The 26,999-nt window shown below is 43.1% G+C and overlaps 1 protein-coding gene across 8 annotated transcripts in view; it reads left to right on the forward strand.

Moving 5' to 3' along the window:
• The window catches only part of JARID2 (jumonji and AT-rich interaction domain containing 2), a 275,051-nt gene that overhangs the window by 116,072 nt on the left and 131,980 nt on the right, over nucleotides 1-26,999 (forward strand). For all 8 annotated transcript variants that reach the window (XM_063812119.1, XM_001169890.6, XM_063812121.1 and 5 more), the window contains one exon: nucleotides 12,966-13,101. In XM_063812119.1, coding sequence (XP_063668189.1) covers nucleotides 12,966-13,101 — 136 coding nt within the window. The remainder of the gene's footprint in view (nucleotides 1-12,965; nucleotides 13,102-26,999) is intronic.

Consider the following 26,999-nt stretch of genomic DNA (forward strand, 5'->3'; position numbering starts at 1 on the left):
CTCTTGGCCCAGTGTTGTAAATGTTCCAGAATTTAACCAGTTGTCAGTCTTTGGCACCACCCTGGTCCTCATCTCTTGTACAGGTAACTGCCTCAGCCTCACTTGTTTTTCCACACCACTGTCCCCCATGATTTACCCTCAACACTGCAGTCAGTGCTCAAAGTCCGCTACTTCTTTGCTCCCAAGTCTCCAGTGGTTTCCCATTTAGAGCAAATTTCTTATCTCCCCCACTTCCTCCTCTGTCCTTTCACACACATCACCGAAGTGTAAATGGTAAATTTCTACATACATCCACTTTGCTTATAACGCACCTTTTGTTTCTTGTATGATTGCAAACTGTAAAGATAGGAAGAATTGTAACTTTGCTTCTTGATAGCCATATTTGCTTTCCCTAGCAGCTTTAACTTAAAATGAAGTTGTATGTATGCCATACCACCTTTTTTTTTGGCGGCGGGGGGTGGGGTCAGTCCTCATGGCTTTGGGTAAGTGTGAATTTCTTCATGAAACCCCCAACTGCCACATTATTCCAGTGTATAGAGCTAAACAACTGCAAGAAACCTCATTCTGCATAAAGAAAGAAATGTTGGAACTGGCTGGGATGCACGGACCAAAGAAGAGGTTCAGTTTTGTTTAGGTAGCTGAAACAATGGTGATTGTTGCCAAGTATTGTTAGAGGTAGAGTTAAATCTTGTCTTTGGATTGGGAGCCCTTTTTTTTTTTTTCTCTGAGATGGAGTCTTGATCTCCCAGTCTGGAGTGCAGTGGTGTGATCTCAGCTCGCTGCAAACTCTGCCTTCTGGGTTCAAGTGATTCTCATGTCTTAGCCTCCAGAGTAGGTGGGACTACACATGTACCAGCATGCCCCACTAGTTTTTGTATTTTTAGTGGGTTCTGCCATGTTGGTCAGGCTGGTCTTGAACTCTTGACCTCAGGTGATCTGCGCCCCCTCCCTCCCCCCGCCTCCCAAAGTGCTGGAATTACAGGCATGAGCTGCCCCACCAGGCCTGGAAGAGGAGTCATTTAATTTGTCGAAAATTTATCAGTTTAAGTGTTATTGAGGTCTTCTCCCAGGGTTACATAGGATCATGCATTCTTTGCAATACAGAACGAACAGCCAGCCTTAGGTCAGTAAGTGAAACAGACATAGCTGGTAAATTAAGACTACTTGTTTATTTCTAGGTGCCAACACATTGGTATGAAAAAGAATTGAGAATGGACTTTTATTCTTGTCTCTTGAGAAAGGCAGCTCTATTTACTGTAGCATTACTGTTGAAGTCATGATCAGTATGCAGTTAGTAAACACTGGCATTTGTTTGGACACGGGGTCTGACGATGAGAGCTTTTGCCCCTATGAGATGCTCACACCTTATCAATTAGGGGTGTTGGTAGTTGTGTAGAAATTAAAGCCTGTAAGGGAAGTTAGGCTGATGGTAGGTCTTTATGGGCTCTGCAAGGAAATTTGGAGTTTTCTTCTGAGATTCTGGGGAGCCATGGAAAGGCTTCAGTAGGGGAAGTGGTGACATGGATGGTGTCAAATTGCAGCGTGGCTGTGTTTGTAGAGAAAGAACGTGTGGTAGATGGTTGGAATTGGGATTAGTTGGTGGTAGAGACATTTTAGGAGATTTCTTGTCTTTGGAAAGAGATGAGATTTCTGGTTTAAATAGGTATCCAAGGAATTGAGAGACAGACAGGATTACCTAGATTTTGAAAGCAAATGTCAACAATGAGAAAAAAAGTGCCAAGTCCAGTTTAGGTTTCTAGACCAGAGTAGCCAGGAAGGTGGTGTGGAGAGGGTTGTGGTGGGGAGGGAGGAGATTGTCAAGAAGATGATTTAGTAGTTATTGGTATTTAGATTATGATTGGGGATAAGGGGAGGGCAGAAGAATCAAACTTGAAGGTGGTGGAGGTGATGAAACAGCAGAAAAGGTATTTTAGTGTGGCAGGAAAACCAGGGGAGAGTCCAGTTGCCGATAAAAAGTTTGCGTTAAATTTGGCAATTAGAGTGTTTCTCATGGCAGTGAGAACAGTTTTCCTGGAAGACTAGGATGAAAGTTGAATACGCTGCATGTCTGCTGTTCAAACACCAGCACTTCTCACGTGTAATCCCTGAACCAGCAGCATTAGCATCACCTGAATGAATCTCAGCGAAAGGAGGCTGTGCACAGTGTGTGTTCACAAGCCCTGTGAGTGTTCCTGATGTCTGCTCAAGTTTGCCACCATTGCCTTAGATAATTATTTGTTTTACACATGAGCCACTGTAAGATTCACAGAATTCCAGAATTGGAATCCAGGCTTCTTTGTACCTCTCACTCACTGTTCTCTTTCCACCTGCCACCTGTTTCCCTGTGTTGTGTCTTGGAATGGCCTTCAAGTGCCTGCTATGTGCTGGACTCATTGCTATGTCTCAGGAACATAAAAGGCGAGTAAGACACAGACTAGTCAGAATGTGATCTGTACTACTTCACACCTCTGAACCTCAGTTTCAGAATTTAAAAATGTGTGATAAGTATGCTAGTTGAAAAATGTGGAAGAGAATATGTACAGGAAATGTGTGTGGCCTGTCGCTTGGTGGACACACGTTATTAGTGGGAAATGCTTTTTGGAGGGAAAATGTGCATCAGAATGGTTTCTGGAGGCCCATACCTGTAATGAAAGGGTGCCAATCCCAGGGTGGTTATAATTATTGGGAGGGCTGGAGGACACAGGAAGGGGTTAAGGCATATGAGACAACTTCATCTGTTTCTGGAAAAAATAAGGCAATATGTCAGTTTATGTTAAGTCCAAGGACAGAGTTTATTTGTAGACTTTCTGTTAGTGTGGAAATTTGCGTGAGATAGACAAAAATAAACTGGTGGTTTGTAATATAACATGACCAGAGATAACCAGTCTTGTGACAATATACGTATACTTCTGTTTATTTCCTTGCTGGGGTTCGGGTGGGGTAGTTATTGTTCAACCAAAAAAGCCAGCGAGTCAGTCAGGCATTGATTGATCTCATAAAATGATCCCCCAGCAGTGTCCTGGGTCCTGGTGGAAGAAACAGCGGCACTAACTCCTTTCCATCACCCACAGGTCCGTAATTCTAACCAGCCCTGTCAGTAAGGGGCAACCATGAATCAAATCAAGCTGGTTTTGGCCACCCTGTGGGTACTTGGAGACTGGCTGGTGGATAGGACTGGTTTTGTCTGGCCTCAATCCCGGAGGCTTTATTTTGTAGTGATTTCCTTAGAAAAGGATTTGAAGGTGTAGGAAAGCAGTGTGTCTTCAAGGCTTTGCAGACAGACTTTACTTCATCTTCAGGATGTTTCCTGCAAGAGGGGTTTCCTGCAAAACCCCTAGAGGCCAGATGTGCCCCGCAGGACTGGAACCACTTCCAACCTGGAGAGTTGTATGAGTGGATGTCTGCACTTTGAATAGTTCTTGCCTGCTTTAGACTCTAATTTTCTTGTAAAAGATTTCTTATCTCCCACAGTTTTCTTGGTAAATGGAGTAACACATAAGGCACATACTTAGACTCTCAGGGACGTAGTAAAATGCACTATCACGTAACACACAATGTCAGTTGAAACCCTATCCAATTTAATGCAGATATGTCAGTGCTGTCCAAAAGAACTTGTTGTGATGACGGAACCCTTCTGTAGCTGTGTTGTCCCTTGACAGGTGGTGGGATTGTGGCCATTGAGTAACTGAAATGTGACCAGCATGACTCAAGGACCTTAATTTTAAATTTTAATTGAGTTAATTATAAGTACTTACATGTGACTAGTGGCTACTATATTAGATGGTGCAGATTAGAATGTGGCATTTGGGGATTTTTTGGGGGTATATCATAATGAACATAAAAAGGCATTAGTGATTAAAAGATCCAAATATTAGAATTTCTTTGTAAATAAATTAACATAAATTCCCAAGGAAATTCTAGTAACATAAATTCCCAAAGTGAAGTCATATATAGTTGCACACTGGCATTGGTGATATTGAACTATTTATTTGATTTGATTTTTGAAGACACTGGCCAATAATTTATTTGTAATTTGATTTCCTCGCCACCACTCCTTCAGTGAAGGTACATTGACAATCCAGGTTTCTGTTAGATGCTGGAAGATAATCCTGCTGTAGATCTTGGGTCTTTTTTGATTATGTTGAAAAAGCGAACTGTCAGATCCAGCACTGCAGGAGGGTTTAATGCCGTGTTGCCTGGTTCTGGCTGCTCTGTTCCCTGACTGCACCCTTTAACCATGAGCATGCGGACGTCTTGCTGCCATGCTGCTGCCTTGACGACGGCGGATGTCTGACATGCTCAGACGCAAAAGAGCTGACTTGGCAGCTGCCCAGCAGATTTTTATAAAGGCTCAGTTGGTGGCCGGAGATTCAGCCTGTCAGAGTTGTGTTATGCAATAAATCGTTTTCAGCAGAAGTTCTTAATCCAATTTCAGCTGTAGCTTTTTTTTTTTTAAATAGGCGGTAATCAAAGATAAGTACACATTATTTAATGGGAGTTTGGAAGAAGTAAAACTCTCCTTGCATAAGCATTTTCAGGCCGTTTACTTTAACCTGGGAAGCATGTCTGTCTGAAGAAATTTGCTGCTTTGAAGTGCTTTTAATTTAAACCCTAGGCAAGGGAACATCATTCACAAGTTCAGTAAATAAGTTTCTTCTCTCAAGATGTTTCCTGGCCCCTTATTTCCATTTGTGCATGTTACTCAGGCTTCACTTTATTTGAATATTGACAGACTACTTTTTTTTTGGAATTAAATCAATTGGAAATTATTAGTACTACTGTTACTTTGTTAAAAGGGAAGAAAAGGTTATTTTAGACAAAGTTGAAGTTGTACCTTTCTCATTTTCCTTCATCACCCCCAACCCCATTTTTGTTTACACTTAATCTGTGGGAAGAATCAACATTCCCTCCCAATTTTTTATTTGATGCTTTCGTTTTTCTCTCAAAGTGTTGCTGGAACAGGTTTGGCATATCAGGCAGCCACAAGTTGTTTCAAGTAGGGTGATTTAACAGCAGGTATATGAGAAACACGTTCTGAAAATAAAAGGCATTCATGTACAGGATTCCAGTCATTTATCCTTGGGAGGAGGAAATAGCTATCAATCCTTTCCTTGTCCATGGGCCTAGTTTTTTAGAATTTTTTTTTCATTTGCTATTCAGCTCTGTACAGCTGTTGTTCAGATCCACCATCCTTAATCCCATGATATGACATTGCATGTTGGTCCTTTGGGCATTGGAGTCAGGAATAGCACTTCTTTTTCTTTTTGAAAGTAGCCACATCCCTCCACCTGTAGAGCTCTAGCGGTCTCTACAGGTGGAGTAGGATATATGGGGGGGGGGGCGGCGGGGTGGGGGGGTGGGGTTGGCAACTCATCCAATTGCCTTGTCTTAGCATTTCTGTGAATTTTAATAAAGAGACTCTGTGTTAGGAGATCTTCCTGCCTGTGATCCTGAGTGCTCCTTTCCTTGGTCTCCTATGGCCCCATCAATTCGAAGGCGATTTCTGCATTTCAGTTGGTTTTAGGTACTAGGGGTTGTGAAGAGCCTTTGATGTCCTGTGCCCCTGCCCAGTGGAAGCAGGATTGTTTTTTTGCAGCACCTTCCGTAAGTGCACCTAGGTTGCCACCTTCTGCCTCTTTATCACCAGGTTGTTATTTAAAACATTGGTGGGGGGTCTGAATTCCAACTTTAGAACAGACGTGTGTCACACTTACAATCCTGCTATGTCTATGTTATATTTGTTTTATAATATTTATTGTAGTGGCTTTCTTTTTGGAGATATGGTTAAAAAAAAAGTCTTTGTGTTCATTGTAGGCTTTTTTTGGTTTGTTTTTAATTGATTCAGATTTCCTGGAAGGGGCCTGGTAGAGTTGGTTGACCCATGACCCAGTTTCCATGAGGTATTTCCCTGTCGTTACTACCAGTGCCCTTGATTTGGGTAATAAATGACTTGACCACTCTACCTGTGATGCATGAGTGTCTTAGGTAGTTTGCCTGCAAGTGATAGGAAATTAACTGTCTTCCATTTTTAAAAAGATGTAATTGTCAGAAAATTGATTTTTAATTGATCAGAAATGTGTTTTCCTTTAACCCATGCTTTTTCATCTTTGTTTCCTTCTCCCAAATCAAGATGGCCTGAATTTGAAACCATAATAAAAACCAAGGTATGAACAAATTGTATAACGATGGTTTGCCAATTCTAGGCTAGTAATAGAAAATTCCTTCCCCTACTCCCACTTCTATCCCCACTACTAATAATAGTTTTTTTCATATATTGTTTACATGAAGCCTCTGCAAACCAATAATTTTAATTTTGCTTTTACCTAGGAGTCAGTGTGAGTTACATATTTAACATCTCTGGCTACTAACACATTTCTGAGTTTGGAAATTTTACTTCCTGATCTGATATCTGCCATGGACTGACTACCAATGCCACATTTGCGTCAAGACACTGGAATTCATCCCTAGAAATAACTAAAAGTTTCACGATTACTTCGTTTCCCCCATACCTTTGACTCTAAAGGGAGAAAGCAGTGGTGTGGACCTTATACTAAAGGAAGGCTGAGCAGAGAAATCATGATTATTAAATGCAGGTGGTGCTGAGCTCACTGCCCAACAGTGCTTCCCCAGGAGAGGTTTGCTGTTAGTACAATCATGATGGAGTTTTCAAGTCTTTCCAGTCGACTCCAAGTATCATCCTCTGGGTGGCACCCATTCTGCGAGCTTTACTGACCTGGATGTCCCTGTTTTCTTGCACTAATGTACTTGAGTCCTCTTTAGAGATTTTTGAGGGCCCATATTATTGAAGAGTTGGCTATCACTGCAGAACACCATCCTGTAAAGGCTTTTTCTTGGTGGGTGATCCAACCAACCTTGAGACAAATTATAAGAACTCTTGGTGTAGTTAGAAACTATATCAAAACAATCTAGTTTTTAAAAGTGTGGATCATGTACCTTTTTGTCTTGTAAAGCAGTTCATTAACCTGGTCTGAATACAACTTGGTTATATTATGCACACATAGCTTTCTGTCAGTGGCGTGTACAAGGTTTTAATTTTGATGTTTTTTGTTTTTTTGTCTTTAAAATGAGTAGAGGAGAGCATCACAGGAAAATAAAATTGTATCACTGGGAGCTGTGCGTTTGGTTGGATTGGGTCCTTCATTTGGTTCCTGTTTCATGGTGATGCAATACTTTTACTTACTTCCTCCCAATCCCTGCAAAGAAACAGTCACCATGGAGGATATAGTTAACTGCAAACTCATGAGACCCTGCAGTGTCATGAGACTGTGCATGGAAATAGAATTATCTTCTTGTATGTGTTGGATCTGTTCTGGAGGATTATTCACATGTAATTTGAATGTATATTTAATTCTGGTTGTTGGGTTTTAAAGAGAAGTCATCCCAAGTTGAGTAACCAAAAGAGAAGGGTTTGAGAGACCATGTCACGTAAGGAATGATTAAAGGAACTAGCATTACTTAGTGCCATACCTTTTTGGGTGTTTTCCACTGTGCTCTTTGATCACTGAAGAGGAGTCAAAGGAAGATTTCTCAGGGTATATTTATATAGACATCTGAATTCTGACAGTAATACTGGCCGCATGGGATGGATGTTTGAAGCATTCGTCTTGGAGGTTTCATCTTTTCTTTCTGATGTATGTAGGCACAGGATGGGGTCCTATTTTGCAGAGCAGAGCTTCTGAAACTTGACCGTGTACCAGAATCATCTGGGCATCAGTGCAGATTCTGAGCCCCTAGATCTGGATGGGACCCAGGATTCTGCTTTTCTAACAGGCTGCCGAGTGGTTAAGGTACAGGTGGTCTGTCTTGGAGTTGCAACACTATGGAAGGATATGTTGAATCTCTAGCCCGGACCGTCAGCTGTGGAGAGTTGTTACATGGTGTTGTCTGATAAAAGGCATGTGATGTTGTCATGTGCTTACTTTCTGAGCTCTGGTATTTTATGTGTGTATTATAGAACTTGGAACAGTGAGTGGTTCTGTTCTCCTTTTTGTCTTTTAGTAAAAAGACTCACAGTCCGGGTTAGAGATAACTTGCAAGCCAAGTTGTGGCCCACAGACCACCTGTACCTTAACCACTTGGCACAGTGTTTTTTACTAATTTTAGTAAATTTCGTAAAAAAAATTATGACCATATACAAGTTTGATTCCTGACCAATTGCTCTTTTTGATAAGAAATTCTATTATTTTCAGAAGTGGCAGTAATCCTGTAGTTTAAAAGCAGCCATCACTTTTCCTCTAAAGGGCGTATTCCTGTGTCCTCTGTATTAAGCTGACCAGTAAACCAGAATGCGTGGGGTGCTTGGTTTTGTGGGCCATTCCAGAGTGGGCCAAGAAGAGGTCTGCACTGTCAAACCCTGGCTGATTCTACCAAGGGATCTGAAGTGGTTTACAGAGGACAAAGGGGATAATTTGGATTTTCAGACAGTGAGGTGCTAATGGGCTATTAGTTGACTTGAACATATGATTGGGAATGAATTATTGGATTTAGAGGGTGAGGCAGGAGCATCATGAGAGATTGCTGGAAATACAGGAGAAAGAGTCTGAACAGATGTAAGTGGGGTAGGGGAAGAGTAGCTGGCCAACATTTAGCAAATGGGAGTGTGACAGAGTTGTTACATATGTAAGACCATGTGGACATCTGGACTGGCACTTTTTCTCACAGAGAACACTGCAAAGTGGCTGAGGAACAAGTGGTAGCAGCCACTGTGGAGGAAGGATGTCTCCCCTAGGACACCAGCCTCTGCTGAGAATCAGAGGTGTGGCTGAGCCCCTTGGGATTAGTCTCTGTGGGGAGTGTTTTATGAGGATAGCAGTGTGACTTCTGGCACTGGATGTTCGACACTGGCAGGGCAAGTAGGGGTAAATAAATGTCAGTGGGAACAGTGAGACTGAGCTTCGCTGAGTTTGTAATTGATTCCAGAAGTATTTATTCAGCTCTTGCTATATCAGGCATGTTTTAGGAGCTGGGATACAGTGGTGAACAAGAGTAGTGATTTCCTTGCCCCATGGTTAAATGGCTAATTAAATAAGACAGCTATTGAGAAAATGGAAAGGAAGCTCTGTATTGGGTGTATGTATTTTGAGTTTGCATGACCTCTAATGATAGAGTTGTATCTGGGCTGTTTTTTTTTTTTTTTTTTTAAAGACTTGCTCTGTCACCCAGGCTGTAGTGTGCAGTGGCATGATCTCTGCACACGATCACTGCAAGCTCTGCCTCCCAGGTTCATGCCATTCTCCTGCCTCAGCCTCCAGAGTAGCTGGTACTACAGGTGCCCGCCACCACGCCCGGCTAATATTTTGTATTTTCTTTTAGTAGAGACAGGGTTTCACCGTGTTAGCCAGGATGGTCTCGATCTCCTGACCTCGTGATCTGCCTGCCTTGGGTCTCCCAAAGTGCTGGGATTGCAGATGTGAGCCACCGTGCCCGGCCATATCTGGGCTGTTTTTTAGAGCGTTCAGTACTGGTTGATCCTGAATGAAGAATGATATAGCCACAGCAGAGTTAGCATTAAACTGGAAGGATATTTCTTCTGGCCTTCCTCTCCCCCATCTTGGATAGGTTGAGTGCAGGCACACCTTTGCTGTCTGCATCTGGGATTCTGCTAGAGGAGTATAAGGTAAGGATGATTCACCATGACCCTACAGTTGAGAAAGGCAGCTTAATTGGGACTATTTGGAATTATTACCTACTGGTCTATCTCATGTGAACAGCACAGAGTCAACTCATCTACTAGATTTGTGTCTTGCATCAGCATTGAGGGAGCAGGTGACAAGTCTCAACCAGCACTGTAGATTACAAAACAACACTTGTGTGTTGTGTGTGTTTTAAGTTTGAATTTTAATGTGTAGCATTTGAAACCCCATAATCTGGGTCATGGATTTGCTTCTCCTGTATTTAAAGTACTTCATAGGTGTAATGAAGCTGCTTGTGTCAGTAACTGAACCTTAAATGCACTTCCTTTCCTGTAGTTTTCATCTCACATGGTTTATGTTTTAATTAGACGTTAGTTGTAGGGGAATAATTCTCTCAACTGGAGCCTGAAGTCAGGATGAAGGCACCAGCCTGCACAGGATGCAATAAATCGTCATGGGAATTTTACATTGAAAGCTATGTTGGGGCCTTATAATTTATAAACTGTGTACATGTAGGAAATAATAGTTTATAATCTCACGTCATTGTTTGTTGTGGAGATTCGAACAATGAGAATAGGAACCTGGTGGTGATGAAGAGAATTCTGTCTGACAGCCTTTATGAATAGACTGAGGCTGCTGAAGAGGTGGATTTCAGCCTAATAAGCATTAACTCCTCCTGCAGTTAACACTATCATTCAGTTGCAGCTAGTATATTAGGAGAGCTTTCTTGCGAACCCAGGGGAGTTGCTGTAAAGATTAATTCAGCTATATCATGCTTTTCCTGTGTTGTGGTGTCAAGTCAGTTGCATTTTACTCAGGTTGGTTATTTGGGTTCCTCCATTTTTGTGGTTTTTAATCATTTGATTGGTAAGGTCTCCAGTGACCTACACACAGTAGCAGGTTAGAAATTGTGTTTCTCTTGTTAGGTTGGGGCAAGGTTTGCTGGCTTCTCTTAGCCTTCATGTCCGAACCCTGACCCCCTACCCTGGTCTGTGGATGTTTTGGCTGTCTTGGGAGAGCGGACAGGAAGACAGGATGTACCTCCTTCTTCTAGAGGCACTGCCCAGCAGTCGGAAATCTCAGCCTGGCAGGCTTCTGTGAGTGAAGGATGTGAAGGAGAAGGTGGAAATCCTAGTTCTCTCAGGACTTTCTTCCTCTTGCTGTAGAAGATGGAGAATTACTCTCATTCTAGGAAATCCGTGAAGCTTAACGAAAGTGCAGCTTAAGTTATTTAGGGCTTAGAGTCTCTATGAGGTTGGATTTCTAAAATGAAGTTTGTATTTATGCAGAGTATAGGAACGTAAGTGCTGGAGGAGACGTCAGATCATCTAGACTTCTCATTGAGTCCCATGGAAGTTTTCTGTGATCCTTCAGTGTTAGGGAGGAAAAACCAATTCTTTTGTATAAACCAGTAAAACAGCACCAGACTGCCCATGAGATTTTCTGCCTTCTCCTTGAACAAAGGGAACCTGAATATCCAAAATACCCCAAATGATGATTTTACCTGGGATATTAATGTTGTTGTTATTATTATTATTATTATTTTTTTTTTTTAGACAGAGTTTTGCTCTGTCTCCCAGGTGGGAGTGCAGTGGCGTGATCTTGGCTCACTGCAACCTCCGCCTCCCCAGGTTCAAGTGATTCTCATGCCTCAGCCTCCCCAGTAGCTGGGACTACAGGCGTGCACCACCACGCTCAGCTAATTTTTGCAGTTTTTTAGTAGAGACAGGGTTTCAACATGTTGGCCAGGATGGTCTCAATCCCTTGTGATCCGTCCGCCTTGTCCTCTCAAAGTGCTGGGATTACAGGCATGAGCCACTGCGCCAAGCCATTTTTCTTATTCTTTTAAGGCCCAAAGTATCTGTATGCTTCCATTTCTTATTTATTTATTTATTTATTTATTTATTTATTTTTTTTTTTTGAGACTGAGTCGCACTCTGTCTCCCAGGCTGGAGTGAAGTGGCACGATCTCAGCTCACTGCCACCTTTCCCTCTAGGTTCAAGCAATTCTCCTGCCTCAGCCTCCTGAATAGCTGGGATTACAGGCGCGTGCCACCACGCCTGGCTAGTTTTTGTATTTTTAGTAGAGATGGGATTTCACCATGTTATTCAGGCTAGTCTTGAACTCCTGACCTCGTGATCTGCCCATCTTGGCCCCCAAAAGTGCTGGGATTACAGGCGTGAGGCACCATGCCAGGCCTGCTTCCATTTCTAAAATGAACTTTTATAAAATGCTTAATTAAGTCTGATGTAGGTGTGTGAACATAAGTCCTTCTTAGATTAACAGCTACAGAAGAGAACCTCTCAATATCCTTGGCCATGTGAATCATCATCTATTAATAAAAACTATAGTGACTTAATCTTGCTGGTTCTTTAAACATGTATCTCTTCCCATTTACCTTGCTTTAGTGACTGTTGTCAACCATGTCTGTCTTCCCACCTCTTGCTCTGTCTCAAGTCTCTGTATAATTTTTTCTTCCCTCTTTAGTGCTTTTAAAATTTGAGTCTTTCTTTATATCTTTATGACTGGAATTGCTGGAATAGTCTCTGGGCTGGCTGTTTGTTTTTGGTCATCTCTGCATTCATTTTGTGAATTCTTAAGAACTTGTATTCGATCTGGAGCAACAGACATGAGGTTGCCAGTTTGAAATGAGACCTTCAAGATCCATCATTAATGTGTACATTAAAACAAAAATCATGCCAGTTGTATGCCGCCAAGATCAGTTGCCTCCTTCTGCAGTACTCTCTCCTTTTATTTGTGATTCTTTTACTTAAGTGGCCAATGCGGATCCAATTCCATGTCTTCTGACTGGAGTGTAAATTCCTTGAATGCACAGCACCCATATCTGCTGTATCCTTTGAGCTCCCAAGGGAGGCAGCAACATTTTTAAGAGCTCCGTACATATTTCTGTTGCAGTGTACATTCTGGCATTGCTCACTTTATAAAACTCAAGTAAAATGATTCATTATCCTTCTGGTTGTGGGTATAACAACACCTTTTTCTGAACTTTGTCAGGAATATAAAACTGTATTACTAGTTGATGAACGTATTTGATTTTGGGGCTTATAAAGAAGTGAGATGGTTGTGTGTTGCTTTCATTCTTTTTAACAGCCTGTGGATTCACTTTTCTTTGAGGCCTGTTCAGAAAGGTCATTGTCCCTTTACCTTATGGGTGTAATTCTGACATTGAGAACTGGGTCGTGGTCACACAGTACGTGTTTGGAAATTCCTTTAAAATAAAGTTTATTTTGACTCTGAATATTGGCTTGCTTTCTATTCAGTAACTCCTCTCTTTTCTTATGTTTCTTCAGGATGACAGTGATGGGATTCCGTGGTCAGAAGAACGGGTGGTACGTAAAGTCCTTTATTTGTCTCTGAAGGAGTTCAAGAATGCCCAGAAGAGGCAGCATGGGGAAGGCATTGCTGGGAGCCTGAAAACTGTGAATGGTGAGTTGACTCTTGGAATATCTCGTTGGAATGTACAATATCTGTGGGCACGGACTTGTTTCTGAATTGGATGTGTTCTGGCAGCTTGTGCTTCCTGGTCTAGGCACCTAAGGGCAGTCTGTAGGCTAAGTGAATCTGCACTGCAGACATCCTGTTGGGTTTATAGGGTTGTTTTTGTGTTCCTTTATGTACCGCGTTATATAGTGGACGAAATACCTTAGTCTGTTCTGTAGGTCCTGTCTTGCTGGTTTTTCTATATGTATGTCTTTCCACACTGGTATGTGAGCAGAACTCTTTGATGATCTTGCTGAAATGTGGAGTCTTTAGTTCTTGTCCCTGGGTTGTATAGGAAATAGCCTAAATCTTTCTGTCTACTGCTTTTCCTGCTCTCTGGCTCAGCGGCTTTCTCATCTCTCCTTCCTTCCTTGCTGGGCAGGTTCCTGCAGTGGGACAGCTTTGCATACCTCTAGAAGTGTGCTTCTTCCTGGATGATTATCACTTGGCTCCTTGATGCCTGGAAAGAAACTTGTTCCTATATGAGTTTGTTCTCGTGTCTGTTTTGAACAGGGTTCATACGGTGCAGATGAAGTCATCCAACAGAAAGTATCTGAGGACAAACATTTGCTTGTAGTTTACTATTTTATTTCAGGGGAATGCAGTGACATTCTGTAATCCCCTGTGTACTTATCAGGATTACAGTTAAAGTGAATGAATTGACCATGTTTTGGTTATGCTTCCTTGGGGCAAGGAGATGAGAAAGAGCAGGATCTGTTCTTTTTTGAGAGCTGTGGCTCTGGTCTTAAGAGAGTCACCACATATGGGGTACTTGACAGTTTGTTAGGGTGCCAAAGGACAGGTTCACCATGGCTTCCAATTTGTTTCCCACCACCTTAGTTGTAAGGTGAGTTGTCTGGCAGCCTCCTGTTGGAACTAGTGTTCACAGGCACTAGTGCACAGCAGTACCTGTTGCTGCTCTGTTTCTATGGGGCAATGGCAGAGTTTCCTGAGATGACCTCTCTGAACTTCACCATTCACCCTAGTTGTGCTGTCTCCTTCCACTGTTGCGTGACTTGAAAGAAGAGCCTCTGTCCACCCTCCCGGGTTTTCTTTCTTATGGGTGACTTGCCTTTGGAGGTCAACCATTAAGGCCATAGTGGCTCAGTCATGTGTGCGTCTCTCAACAAATCTCAGCCAACATGTATGGGAAAGGCCCATTTTGAGTCTTAATATTTGCAGAAAACAAAATAAGTTGTGGAATCTATTGCCATAGAATCCAGTTTAGACCCTCATAGCTGCTTTCCTAAAAGGCACTCTGCCTTGTTATGTGGGTCTCCAGCAGAGAGGGACCCTAGCCATTCGTTGCTTGTAATACAGTAAACTAAAAACCTTGTGTGTAGTTGGAGAACATTTGATGTGATATAGATCGTGTTTATTGTCATTGATTCACGTTGAACGTAGCATCTTGCTTGATTAAATGTGGGGGGTTGGGTATGAAGGAGAATATCACTTAATCCTAGAGTTTAGAGTGGAGCAGTGACTGCTGTACTGTTGGATTGTATGGTTGTGATGCTCTCACTGTACTGTTTCAGGAATGGTGTAATGCCTTAGTGTTTCTTGGCAGTGCCAACAGTGGAAACAAAAACACCCATATTTTCTTAACTGGGTAACACCAGCTTTTAGAACAAGAAGTTAGCCAGATGTTCAGGATTTAATAAAGGTAGAATTTGAGTCAATGAACAAAAACTAAAGTTTGTCATTCCAGAAGCAACCAGTGCTGTCAGCCAGTTGGCCAAATGTAGGTTTAGCTCTGGCATAGTCAAGGGATTGATGATACTGAGGAGAAAATCTCAGTTGGCAAAGATGCCCCCATTGGGATCACTGAAGTCTTTTTATTTATTCTGGCACTACCTTCATAAGGGAAGGTTAGTTTTTGTCATGGTAGTTTGCTTTTCATCCAGATAAAGACTTTTAAGTCTTTTAAAAAATACAGAGACACCTCGGCTTCTCTTCTGGTTGTGAAATTGTTGTGAATATGCCATTTTCTAGTTTGTGTTGGTTTTTATGAAGGCAGCATTCCAAGGTTACCTTTTTGTTATTCTGTATGTGGGATTTCTGTAGCAGTTCTGAGTAAACAGATCTCCTCGTTTCAGGACTTGAGTGTGCTTTAAGAATCATTACTTCGCTTGGTGCGGTGGTTCATGCCTGTAATCCCAGCACCTTGAAAGGCCGAGGAGGGAGGATTGCTGGAGCCCAGGAGTTCAACACCAGCTTGGGCAACAAACTATGACCCTGTCTTTCCAAATAATAGTAATAATAATAAATTAGCCAGGCATGGTGGCACATGCCTCTGGTCCCAGCTAGTCAAGAGGCTGAGACAGGAGGATCACTTGAACCCAGGAGGTCAAGGCTGCATTGAGCTATGTTCACACCACTGTATTCCAGCTTGGGCAACAGAGCGAGACTCTCAAAAAAAATCATTATTTTCAAGGCAGCTACCATCTTAAACAAAGTGTACTTTCTTATTTTGGGGAGCTACTTGGAATCACTGGAAAACAGAATTGGTATCATGGGAAGAGCTCTTCTGTAGGTGTTTTCGGAGCATGATCCCAGAGAAAGCTCACACAGTAGGGAGCAACCAAGACTTTAGGGCTGGTGAGGCTGGGAGTAGGGGTTGTTGTAACTGCAAGCTGTGTTGTGCATATATATGTGGACGTGTCTGTGTGTCTTTGTGTATATATGCGTGTATGTATATGCATGCTTTGCTGAAAAATCCGTTTAGTTTGAGTGGTTACTTTATAGTCAGCCATCACTCATGTCCTATCTCATAGAAACACTTCCTAAATGTCAAATGAAATCAGAAGATAGGTTAGTGGGAGTGGAAGCAGGGTGTATTAGTTTGTTTTCATACTGCTGATAAAGGCATATTGGAGATTGGAAGAAAAAGAGGTTTAATTGGACTTACAGTTCCACATGCCTGGGGAGGCCTCAGAGTCATGGAGGGAGGTGAAAAGCACCTGTTATATGGCGGTGGCAAGAGAAAATGAGATTTCGTGAGACTTACTCACTATCACAAGAATAGCATGGGAAAGGCCAGCCCCCATGATTCAATTACCTCCTCCTGGGTCCCTCCCACAACATGTGGGAATGCTGGGAGATACAATTCAAGTTGAGATTTGGGTGGGGACACAGCCAAACCATATCACAGCGGATTGACTATAATGGTGGTGGTTTTTTGTGAGATGGAGTCTCCCCTGTCACCCAGGCTGGAGTGTAATGGCATGATCTTGGCTCACTGCAACCTCCACCTCCCCGGTTCAAGCGATTATCCTGTCTCAGCCTCCCAAGTAGCTGCGATTACAGGCATGCACCACCACACCTGGGCAACAAATTGAGACCCTGTCTTTACAAATTATAGTAATAATAATAAATTAGCCAGGCATGGTGGCACATTTTTTTTTATCTTTAGTAGGGATGGGGTTTCACCATGTTGGCCATGCTGGTCTCAAACTCCTGACGTTGTGATCTACCTGCTTCGGCCTCCTAAAGTGCTGGGATTATGGGTGTGAGCCACCCGTCCCGAGCCAGGATGGATAAGTCCATGCAAGATGTATGTTTTTTTTTCAATTTTTTTTCTTCTTCTTTTTTTTTTCTTTGAGATGGAGTTTCCCTCTGTTGCCAGGCTGGAGTACAGTGGCACTATCTCTGCTCACTGCAGCCTCTGCCTCCGGGTTCAAGTGATTCTCCTTCCTCAGCCCCCAGAGTAGCTGGGATTACAGACATGCGCCACCACACCCAGCTAATTTTTTTGTGTATTTTTAGTAGAGGCGGGGTTCCACCATGTTGACCAGGAAGGTCTCCATCCCTTGACCTTGTGATCCGCCCACCTCAGCCTCCCAAAGTGCTGGGATTACAGGGGTGAGCCACCCCGCCCGGCCCTCAATTTTTAATTTTTTAATTTTTTTTTTTTTGGTTAGTTCCCAACCCAAAAGATTCCTTTTGAAATGTCAAAATGTTTTCACTGGTTCATTAATTTTTAATTGTCACAGAAATTTGTCTGGTGGTAGAGTTGTAAGATTGTCCAGTCCAGAGCCATTGCTAGGAGGTGACATATGCTGTGCAAGCAAGGATGAGAACATGTGCCTTAACCCCAGAGAAGGGTGGGTGGTGGTGGAGCTTCTGCCTCTGTGTCTTCTTTCATGCCTTCGAGGTTGGGGACAGTGACATGCCTCTGAAAGCCCTGGCACTCAGAGGCTCTCAGAGATCTGTAAACTGAAAGACCCATCTAACTATGGGGCCTTTATGACTGTTAGATGTGGTAGTGACTTTCTTAAAGTCAAACAGGTATTTAATTCACAGTAGCAGAATTGGAATTGCAGCTCAAGTCCTGTAACTTTGAATCCAGTACTTTTTTGCAAGACAGAATGCATGAAAACTACATTGGATCTTTGCAATAGGAATATTGAAAAGAAGATGTTTTGTTTTTTCCCATTTCCAGCATTGTTTCTGGATCTTTGATTATTGGAAAGTATAATTGGATGATTGGAGGCTTTCCTGGGAAAAATCATTTGTTTTTACCATAATATTTAAAAATAACAGCAGAATGGATTTTACAGAATTTTTATCTAATTTGAAAATAAAATACATGTGATATCTCCTGAATCATTGGCATCCTGGTGTGATGAACAAGCAGCCCTTTGCCCTTCATCTGTGTGAAGGGGGTCGGGTATCTGATGCCTGGGAACAGTGTGTGGACACTGCAGCTTGTATCTGAGCAGTGAGCTCAGCTGCCCTGGTTCTGCAGGTCTGGGAGTAGTAATAACCTAAGCAGACATAAGACAGTGGAGACACGTCGTTTTTCATGTCATAAAATCCATGTTTGCTATCAGTCTTGTTTTTGTGGTTTTACAGTGACAAGGAATGAATTTTTTTTTTTTTTTGGCCCTACTATTGGTAGGATATGTGAGTTTTGAACAGCCTCATGAGTTGTCTGTGTAGCAACTGATGCCATCATTACAGCTTATTGGTTATTGCTGGGCTTAAGCGTGAAGTGGTAAGATTTGCTGATTGTGAGCCTTCTGTCTACTTTTTGTTGTAGATAATGCCACTTTTCATGGATGTAATAAGTTGACAAAAGCTTTGGAAAGGACTGGCAGAGGCTGAGACCTTGGCCACTCTTTGAGGGCCCTTGGCCTGCTGGGGCTAAAATTAGGGACATTTAAATAATAACATGCTACACAAATAATGAGTACACATAATTACACAGTCAGAGAGGGGAGCTATTAACTGTATTTGAATTTCATTTGCTTCCTATAAATGTCATCTCAGATCAAGTCCTTTGGCCAGCAAAACACTCTTGATGAGATTTAAGGGACCCTGGATTCATTTCCTTAAACTTACCCCGGGCAGTATTTGTGATGGCTAGCCTACCTTGAGTTCTCACTATTTGCCAGTTATTGTTCTAGTACTTTAGCTGTATTTTACTCATTTAATCTTCAGAACAAGCAATTTTATAGGTGAGGAAACTATATACTAAGAGTGGATTAGCAATTTGCCTACCCAGCTATTAAGTGGAAGCATGAGGATATAAGACCAGGCCTTTTGGATCAGACCTCCCATGCTTTCTGGATTAGAGCTCCCAAGCTTGTAGCCACCACTTAGATAAGGAGAGGTAATTTTGGAGCCTTTCATAAAGATAGCATTCCAAAAATAAGAATTTGTAGGAAGACTTTACTTTTTTTAATTAGGTATTTATTTGGAAGGAGGTAAGTGGATTTTTTTTTTTTTTTTTTTTTTTTTGGTCGGGGGCCGGGGGTGCGGGGATGGAGTCTTGCTTGCTCTGTTGCCCAGGCTGGAGTGTAATGGCGCAATCTCTGCCCACTGCAACCTCAGCCTCCTGGGTTCAAGTGATTCTCCCACCTCAGTCTCCCGAGTAGCTGGGATTACAGGCATGTGCCACCATGCCTGGCTAACTTTTGTATTTTAGTAGAGAGAGGGTTTCACCATGTTGGCCAGGCTGGTCTCAAACTCCTGACCTCAGGTGTTCTGCCCACGTTGGCCTCCCAAAGTGCTGAGATTACAGGCGTGAGCCACCGTGCCTGGCCGTCAGTAAGTGAATTTTTTATTGGGAAAAAGAACCTTGGAAGGCATGGTAAGTATTTATTGACTGTGTTTCTGGGCTTTATTTATGATTTGTAATTGAATTGATAGAAGGTATCAAAAATGTAGACTGTGAATTGGTTTCCTCCTCTCTTCAGTCAGACACACAGATGCATCCATTAGTTTCCATTTCCTCACTTAGAGTTTTGTGTTTTTATTGCTGTTGTCGTTCTGGCTGGCTGGAACTCACTGGACGGATGGTGCATGGATGTTTTGGCAACAGCTGCCAATTTGTAGCCAAGGACCAGTATTGGAAGCGCAGATGTAGGACATTCTGTAGCCAACACCCCCCAAGCCCCCTTTAAGAAATATAATTTTGAACTCCTTTCAGAATCTTTCAGTCATTTCCAAAGATTCTTGATGTGTGTGGAATGAAATGTGGGCCCAACTGTGAATTCATTGTTCACAAAATATATTCACACAAGTCATAAAAACGTATTTGTGAGTCAAAATAAAAAAATGTCAGGTCACATGGTCTGATTTATGTAAGTTTATTTATGGGCCATATTTGAAATGAGTGTCTGGGGTATAAAGTGACCTTCCCTCTACGAAGGGGAACACCTGTCCCTTCTGTTTTTGCTGGAAACTTTCAGGTCTAGCTGTACTAGAGATGGTGCCTACTTTATCATTATCATTTATTATTATTATATTCTTCTGAAGGCAGTGGCTTATGGGCCGGGCGCGGTGGCTCACGCCTGTAATCCCAGCACTTTGGGGGGCCGAGGCGGGTGGATCACGAGGTCAGGAGATTGAGACCATCCTGGCTAACATGGTGAAACCCTGTCTCTACTAAAAATACAAAAAAAAAATATTAGCCGGGCGTGGCGGCGGGTGCCTGTAGGCTGAGGCAGGAGAATGGCGTGAACCTGGGATGCAGAGCTTGCAGTGAGCCAGATCGTGCCACTGCACTCCAGCTGGAGCGACAGAGGGAGACTCCTGTCTCAAAAAAAAAAACAGTGGTTTATGCTTCAGCTTTACCGAAGTGTTGATGTCTGTGTGCTAGTCTCCTCCTCTGCGAGCTGTAAGGAGACCAGTTGCAGCTTGAGTTTTCTCTAACACTCCTGTGTCCTGGCCTCCAGACTTTTTTCTTTTCCTCTCCTGTGTCCCCTGATGTGAGGACACACTCTGCGTGAAAGAAAGCTGGGTGAAATGAAGGGCTTCAATGTTGTTGAAAACAACTTATTTTTTGTTTACAAAGCAAGCTACATTTGTTGTGGAAAGGCGAGAAGGCTTGGGCTCTTTGTCTTTCAGCTGCTTTTTTGATGTAGTGATGTAGGTGGGGCATTTCTCAGATTTTCATTTTGTAAGTGTTGGAGTTTTTGTTATGTGGGAGGCATTGTGGGTATAAAAACTGAGATCAAGTTGCTTATTTTGGTCAAGTCCTAATACCTTATTTCATCCCTTCTAAGATGTCATTGAGTGATGCACCATTATGTTACGTATCAGTAAGCAAGAACCAAACAGTGCTTCCAATTATGAATGTGGGACAGCTTAATTATGAGATGCATGTTTTAACATGAGAAAAATAGGTGCAACTTAAAATCTGTGAAGCAGGATAAAATACTGTAGGATAAATGCTTTAACAACCAAATGGGGCCGGGTGCTGTGGCTCACGCCTGTAATCCCAGCACTCTGGGAGGCCGAGGCGGGCGGATCATGAGCCTGGCCAACATAGTGAAACCCCGTCTCCACTAAAAATACAAAAATTAGCCAGTCATGGTGGCGCACGCCTGTACTCCCAGCTACTCAGGAGGTTGAAGCAGGAGAATTGCTGGAACCCAGGAGGCAGAGGTTGTGGTGAGCCAAGATCGCACCACTGCACTCCAGCCTGGGCAACAGAGTGAGACTTTCTCAAAAAACAAAACCAAAAACACACCAAAAACCCCAAACAAGTGTATGGGTGAGTGCAGGAGGCTAGCAGGGAGGCAGATGATGTCAGAGACCCAGTCCTAAGATACAGGAAAAGTTGTATATCCATGAGCCTTGCAAAGGGGTCTTGAAAGATGCGAGAGATTTCTGAGCAAGACCTTGGGGTGGCAGGGGTCAGCAAATATTTGACTGGACTGTTGGTGTCATAATCTAGTGGGACAAATGGCTGCAATGGCCGGTTTCCGTGGCCAAGTCACTTGTACTGGTCTGACGCCAAAGGAGTGGTGTGCAAAATTAAGGACTGCTAGAGCAGGAAGAGTCTTTTTAGAAGTATATAGGTCAAACTCATCATTTTACAGATGAGGAATTTTGAGCCTTGATGAGAAACTTAACTGGAAGGAATGGATCATGCTGAAGCCTGATTGGAACCAGAAATCCAATTTAAGTGACAGTGAGGCGCCACGCTTCCTAGTAGGCATGGCTGCTTGCACGCATTTCCTGGAGCGTTAAGAATGGAGGTGCCTGAGGAGGTTAATGTGCTCCTCTTTCGGGTCACTTTGTGTTTGACACCCACTGCCCCTCTCTTTCTCTCAGCCCGCCTCCTTTGTCAGTTCTGTGAGCTGGGCTCTGTTTCCCTGATTACATCATCATTCCCATCCAATCCTGGACAACTTTAGGAGGGACACAGCACTCAGGTAGTGTCACCTGGGTAGTGGAGTCTGTATGTGTAGGGCTATAGGGCGGAGGAGGTGGTCTGTATAGGGAGACAGAAGGGAGGGAGAGCAGTCTGAGCTCTAGTTGGGCCTATTTGCTACAGCCTATTTGCTTTTGCCAGTTTTTATAGGAGTTCAGTTTCAAAGAAGTGGGGAAGGCAAATGGATGGAAATTTGTTGTAGTCTAGAATTTTTTTTTTTTTCTTTGAAACAGGGTCTTGCATGTTGCCCAGGCTGGCCTCAAACCCCTGGGCTTAAGCAGTCTTCCCACCTCACCTTCTGAGACACTGGGACTACTGGCATGTATCATCATGCCCAGGTTGGGATTTTTTTTTTTTTAAGCTGAAGCTCTTTCTATAAGGGTCTCTCTAGTTTCTTTGCGGATGAAATTAATAACTCCCCCTCCATGACATCACACTGGAAATTATCCCTCCTTCATCATTTACCTCTCTTTACTGGTTCATTCCCACCATTGTAGAAACATGTTCTTATTTTTCCCATAATAAAGTAAAGCCTCCCTTGTTCTTGCATCTCCTGCCTGCTGTATCTTTCTCTTAGTTTATAGCAAAATCCCCCATAAGAAAATGTCTAAAAGGTTTGTCTCCATGCCCTTCTATTTATATTCATATTAATATCCCCCAGCCTTCCTTTGCCATTCACCTTTAAACCCCTCACGTTGGGCCACTTATCAAGGTCAGTAATGATTGCCCAAGCCACATTTCCATTATTCTGGGGTGTAATTGCCCATTCAGCAGCATTTACTGTGATTGAACATCTCCTGAACACCACCTGCCTGCTTGACTGCTGCATTTTGATTTTATTATTTTATTTTTTGAGATGGAGTTTCACTCTTGTTGTCCAGGCTGGAGTGCAATGGCACGACCTTGGCTCACTGCACCCTCCGCCTCTCAGGTTCAAGCAATTCTCCTGCCTCAGCCTCCTGAGTAGCTGGGATTACAGGCATGCGCCAAGACGCCCGGCTAATTTTGTATTTTTAGTAGAGATGGAGTTTCTCCGTGTTGGTCAGGCTGGTCTCGAACTCCTGACCCCAGATAATCTGCTCGCCTCAGCCTCCCAAAGTGCTGGGATTATAGGCGTGAGCCACCGTGCCCAACCTATTTTTTTATTTTTATTTTTTAGAGATAGGATTTTCTTCTGTGGGCCAGGCCCGAGTGCACTGGGTCGACCACAGCTCATTGCAGCCTCGACTCTCAGGCTCATGCCTTAGCCTCCTGAGTAGCTTGGACCACAGGTGGGTGCCACCACGCCCGGCTAATTTTTAAATTATTTGTAGAGATGGGGTCTCCCTGTGTTGTCCAGGGTGATCTTGAACTCCTGGGCTTTGCTGTTCCTTCGTAAGTCCTGAGATGACAAGTTTAAGCCACTGTGCCTGGCCCACTTTGATTTTTTTTTTTTTTTTTTTTGGATAGGCCTCATGAAGTTAAGATGTCCCAAAGCCAACTATCTGTGAGGTCTCTCATCTGCTTCTGTTCTCTGCTTGCCCCTTCTTCCCTTTTTCAATAAGTGGCAGTTCCTTTGTTCTAGTTGTGGTGGCCAAAACCTTGGAGTCATCTGTTACTTCTTTTTTCAGATTTTTGCATTTAGCTTTAGCTAACCTGTTTTACTATTTATTTATTTGGAGACAGTGTCTTGCTATGTTGCCTAGGCTGGAGTGCAGTGGGGGCTATCACATCTCACTGCAGCCTGGGCTCCTTCCCCATTTAACACCCCCCCCCCCAACCCCCCGAACTCAAGTTGCTGGGACTTCAGGCATGTGCCATCATGTCCAGCAAATAGACACAGTGTTGCCCATGCTGGTCTCGAACTGCCGGGCTTAAGTGATCCTCTTTCCTGCCTTGGCCTCCCAGAGTGTTAGAATTACAGGTGTGAGCCACTTCACTAGTCCTTAGTGAACCTGTTTGAAACTCACAGTACCTTTTGATTCTGAACTTGTACTACTGCTCCTGTTCCACGTTGTCATACTTTCTAGCTTAGGTTATGTTGCAGCCTCCCTGTGCTCGCTCAGCTTCTGCCTTTGTATTCCTCCTGGCAGCAGCCAGCATAAACCTTTAAAAATGCAAATTAGGCTGTGCTATACTCTGTTCTGATTCTGGCATATCTGCCTATCCTCTTAATGTGAAAGCGAAATATCCTCATGGCTGGCCACTTGATTGGGCCCCCATATCACTCTGTTCTCATTGTCTCTGTCCCTCTTCCTGGTATTTTAAATACACAAAGCATACTCTGTTTAGCTCTCGCTGATCCTTCTATTGAGAATTCTCTCCCTTCTGGTATCTATGTGACTTGATCTTTCTGTATGTTTCAGGTTCCCCTTTAAGTGCCCCCATACCCCGGAATGTTCCTTGAACATTCTAGTAAAAAGGGTGCCTGCCTCTGTTACTCCTTAGCGCTTTACCTTATGAAGTCTGTCTGCACAGCATTTCTCACTGCCTGACATTGTAGTACTGTGAGGGAGGGGCATGTGCGTGTATTTATTCTAATTTATTTATTTATATAGATTTTTAAAATAGATTTTTTAAGATATAGTTTTTTATAGATATTATTTTATAGATATTATTTATATAGATAATTATCTAATGTGTCTAGCCACATTAGATTGTAAGCGCTTTGAGAGGAAAATTCATTTGTGTTGACTGCTGCTTTTCCCTGTGCCTGGGATCTCCGAAGTCTGTGTTGTGTGAATGAGCATGCAGACGGCTCAGTGGCCCACCTGCATGCCACCCACGTCTCTGCTGCCCCCTTTCCAGCACCTCTTGTTGCCATGCTGTGGATGTGCCACTCTCTGTTCAGGGGACTGAGAGTCTGCCAACTGGGACTCCAGATTTCATTTTAGAAATGCTCACACCGTGACACCCTAGGCCCCCAGATGTCAGCTCATCTTATTTTCCCCATTGCCAGAGGGAATGTGCATTCATAATTGTGTGATATGTCTCACTATCATAGAGATTCTTGGAATAGGGTCAGCCTTGTGTCCTTTCTTTCTGAACCACATTCATCGCATCCCTGTTTAGGTACAAAGTATGTTGCTTGGTGGTTTAAATTAGAATTGGGCTTTTAAGAAAAAGTAAAAAAATTATGTCTCTTAATTCTCAATTGATGATTTTTGTACTTTTACTAATATTTTTGGGGTTAATTTAATGGGCCTCAGGTGTTAAGCAGCTTGTGCAAGGCCACCTAGCAGAGAAGTGGTCAAATCAGGGTTTGAACCCAGGTCTTCTGACTCCAGATAGCTCTCTCTCCCTCTCCCCCACCCCTCTCCCTCTCCCTGTTCTTCTCCCCCTTCCTTTCCCCCTCTCTCTCCCTCTCTCTACTTCTGTGTGGGTGTGTGTGTATGTATGTGTTTAAACTAAGGAAAGCCTGTGAAACCACATATCTCCAGTATGTCTTGTTGTGACAAGTGTACAAATAGAACCAAGTGAGCAACACTCCAGTGTAGATAAAATACCTTCCTATCACGCTGAAAAGGTTCCTCCTTCTCCCTTCAGTACAGTTGACACGTTCGTTTATTTGTTTGTTTAGAGACAGAGTCTTGGTCTGCCACCCAGGCTGGAGGGCGTTATAACCTCAAGATCTGGCCTCAGGTGATCCCCCCTCCTACTGGCATTACAGGCGTGAGCCACTTCGCCTGGCCGGTTGAGTTCTTTAAATGTATTTGCTCATTGTGGAGTTCCTCAACACCACTGCCTGTATTTTTAAGAGCTGTTATGCTTATCGATGGGTTTATGATGTTTGTCCAGAATGTGCTGAATGTCTGAGAGTGTTGGGGACTGAAAGTGCCTCAAGGCCAGAGGCCCATGTGCATCCCCTTAGCAGCTCCAGAAGTGGCTTATGTAGGCACAGTGTTGGAATAAGAACCCTGCGATTGGAAAGATGATGACATTCTCAGAGTCAGACTGTCTCTTAAACTGGCATCATGGTTTTTGTTCTGAACTGTTGTGTAAACTCAGAGCAGATGGGCTTTGGAGGAGGCTTCATTCTGACTGTCTTCAGTGTCACCTTTCTCGTATAGCACGTTAGCCACCACTGTTTTTAATCTGTGAGTGTTCGGAATACTCAGCCTGGGTGTGTATTAATGTTAATAATTAAAAATTCTGGAGCTAGGGTCCCAGACTTGGCTTTTTTTCCCCAGAGGCACTCTATAAAGACATCTGTAGGTCATGTCTTTTGCTAGTGCAGTGTGTCTTTAGTTAGATTGAATCCTGTGAGGAGCCCATGATCTCCTTGTCGCCCTTGAGGATGCAAAGACAGTGTGCGTGTGCCTGTGGTGGGATAGGATTGCTAATCATAGTCTTGCGGCTGTGGTGAAAGTCTGTATATTAGTCAGCTCAGGCTGCCATAATAAATTACCTTAGACTGGGCTGCTGATATAATAGAAATTTCCATTTCTCACAGTTCTGGTGTCTGTAAGTCCAAGATCAAGGTGCTGGCCAGCTGGGTTCCTGTTGAGTGCCCTCTTCTTGGCTGGTTCCTCTGAGTCTTCCTCCTCATGCGAGGACTCCAGCCCTCTCAGGTCAGAGCCCTGTGCCCCTATGACCTTATTTAACCTCGATCACCTTCTCATGGACCTTAGGGGTTAGAGCTTCAACAGAAGACTTTGTGGGGAGTACATTACAGTCTCTGCAGGCCTTGGACATGGTGACAATTTTATTCCATTCTAACTGTATATTAAACTCCATGTTAATCTGCAGCATGTTTTCTTTCTTGCTTGTGTGATACTAGAACATTTTCCTGGTAAGTCAGGAAACCCTTAGAGCTGTTTGACCTTTGAGAAGCCTGGATGGAGTGACTGCTTTTGACAGGGGGATGGCAGTTGTGATGGTCCTGGAAGGATGTTTCTGTTGTCATAGATTATTTGGGGAAGCATTGTGGAATTATTTGAGGACTTTTGAGGTCGAGGGAATCCTATTTGTTTAACAGTAATTCATCTTATCTACCTTTTGTGACTCCCAACCATTTTTTATTCTTGACGTGTAATAGAATGGAAAGACCCTGCAGGGTCACCAGATAGGGCTTCCTACAGCCAGAGGTGACTTGTTTGTGAATAGGATTTATTAACGTTCTTTCTTGTAGAGTGATATTGTCCCCTGCTAGAGAAAGACTTCATGTGTTTTCTAAATCTTCGAATTCTGTGATATGTGG

The sequence above is a fragment of the Pan troglodytes genome, chromosome 5, assembly GCF_028858775.2.
Source record: "Pan troglodytes isolate AG18354 chromosome 5, NHGRI_mPanTro3-v2.0_pri, whole genome shotgun sequence".
NCBI lineage: Eukaryota > Metazoa > Chordata > Mammalia > Primates > Hominidae > Pan > Pan troglodytes.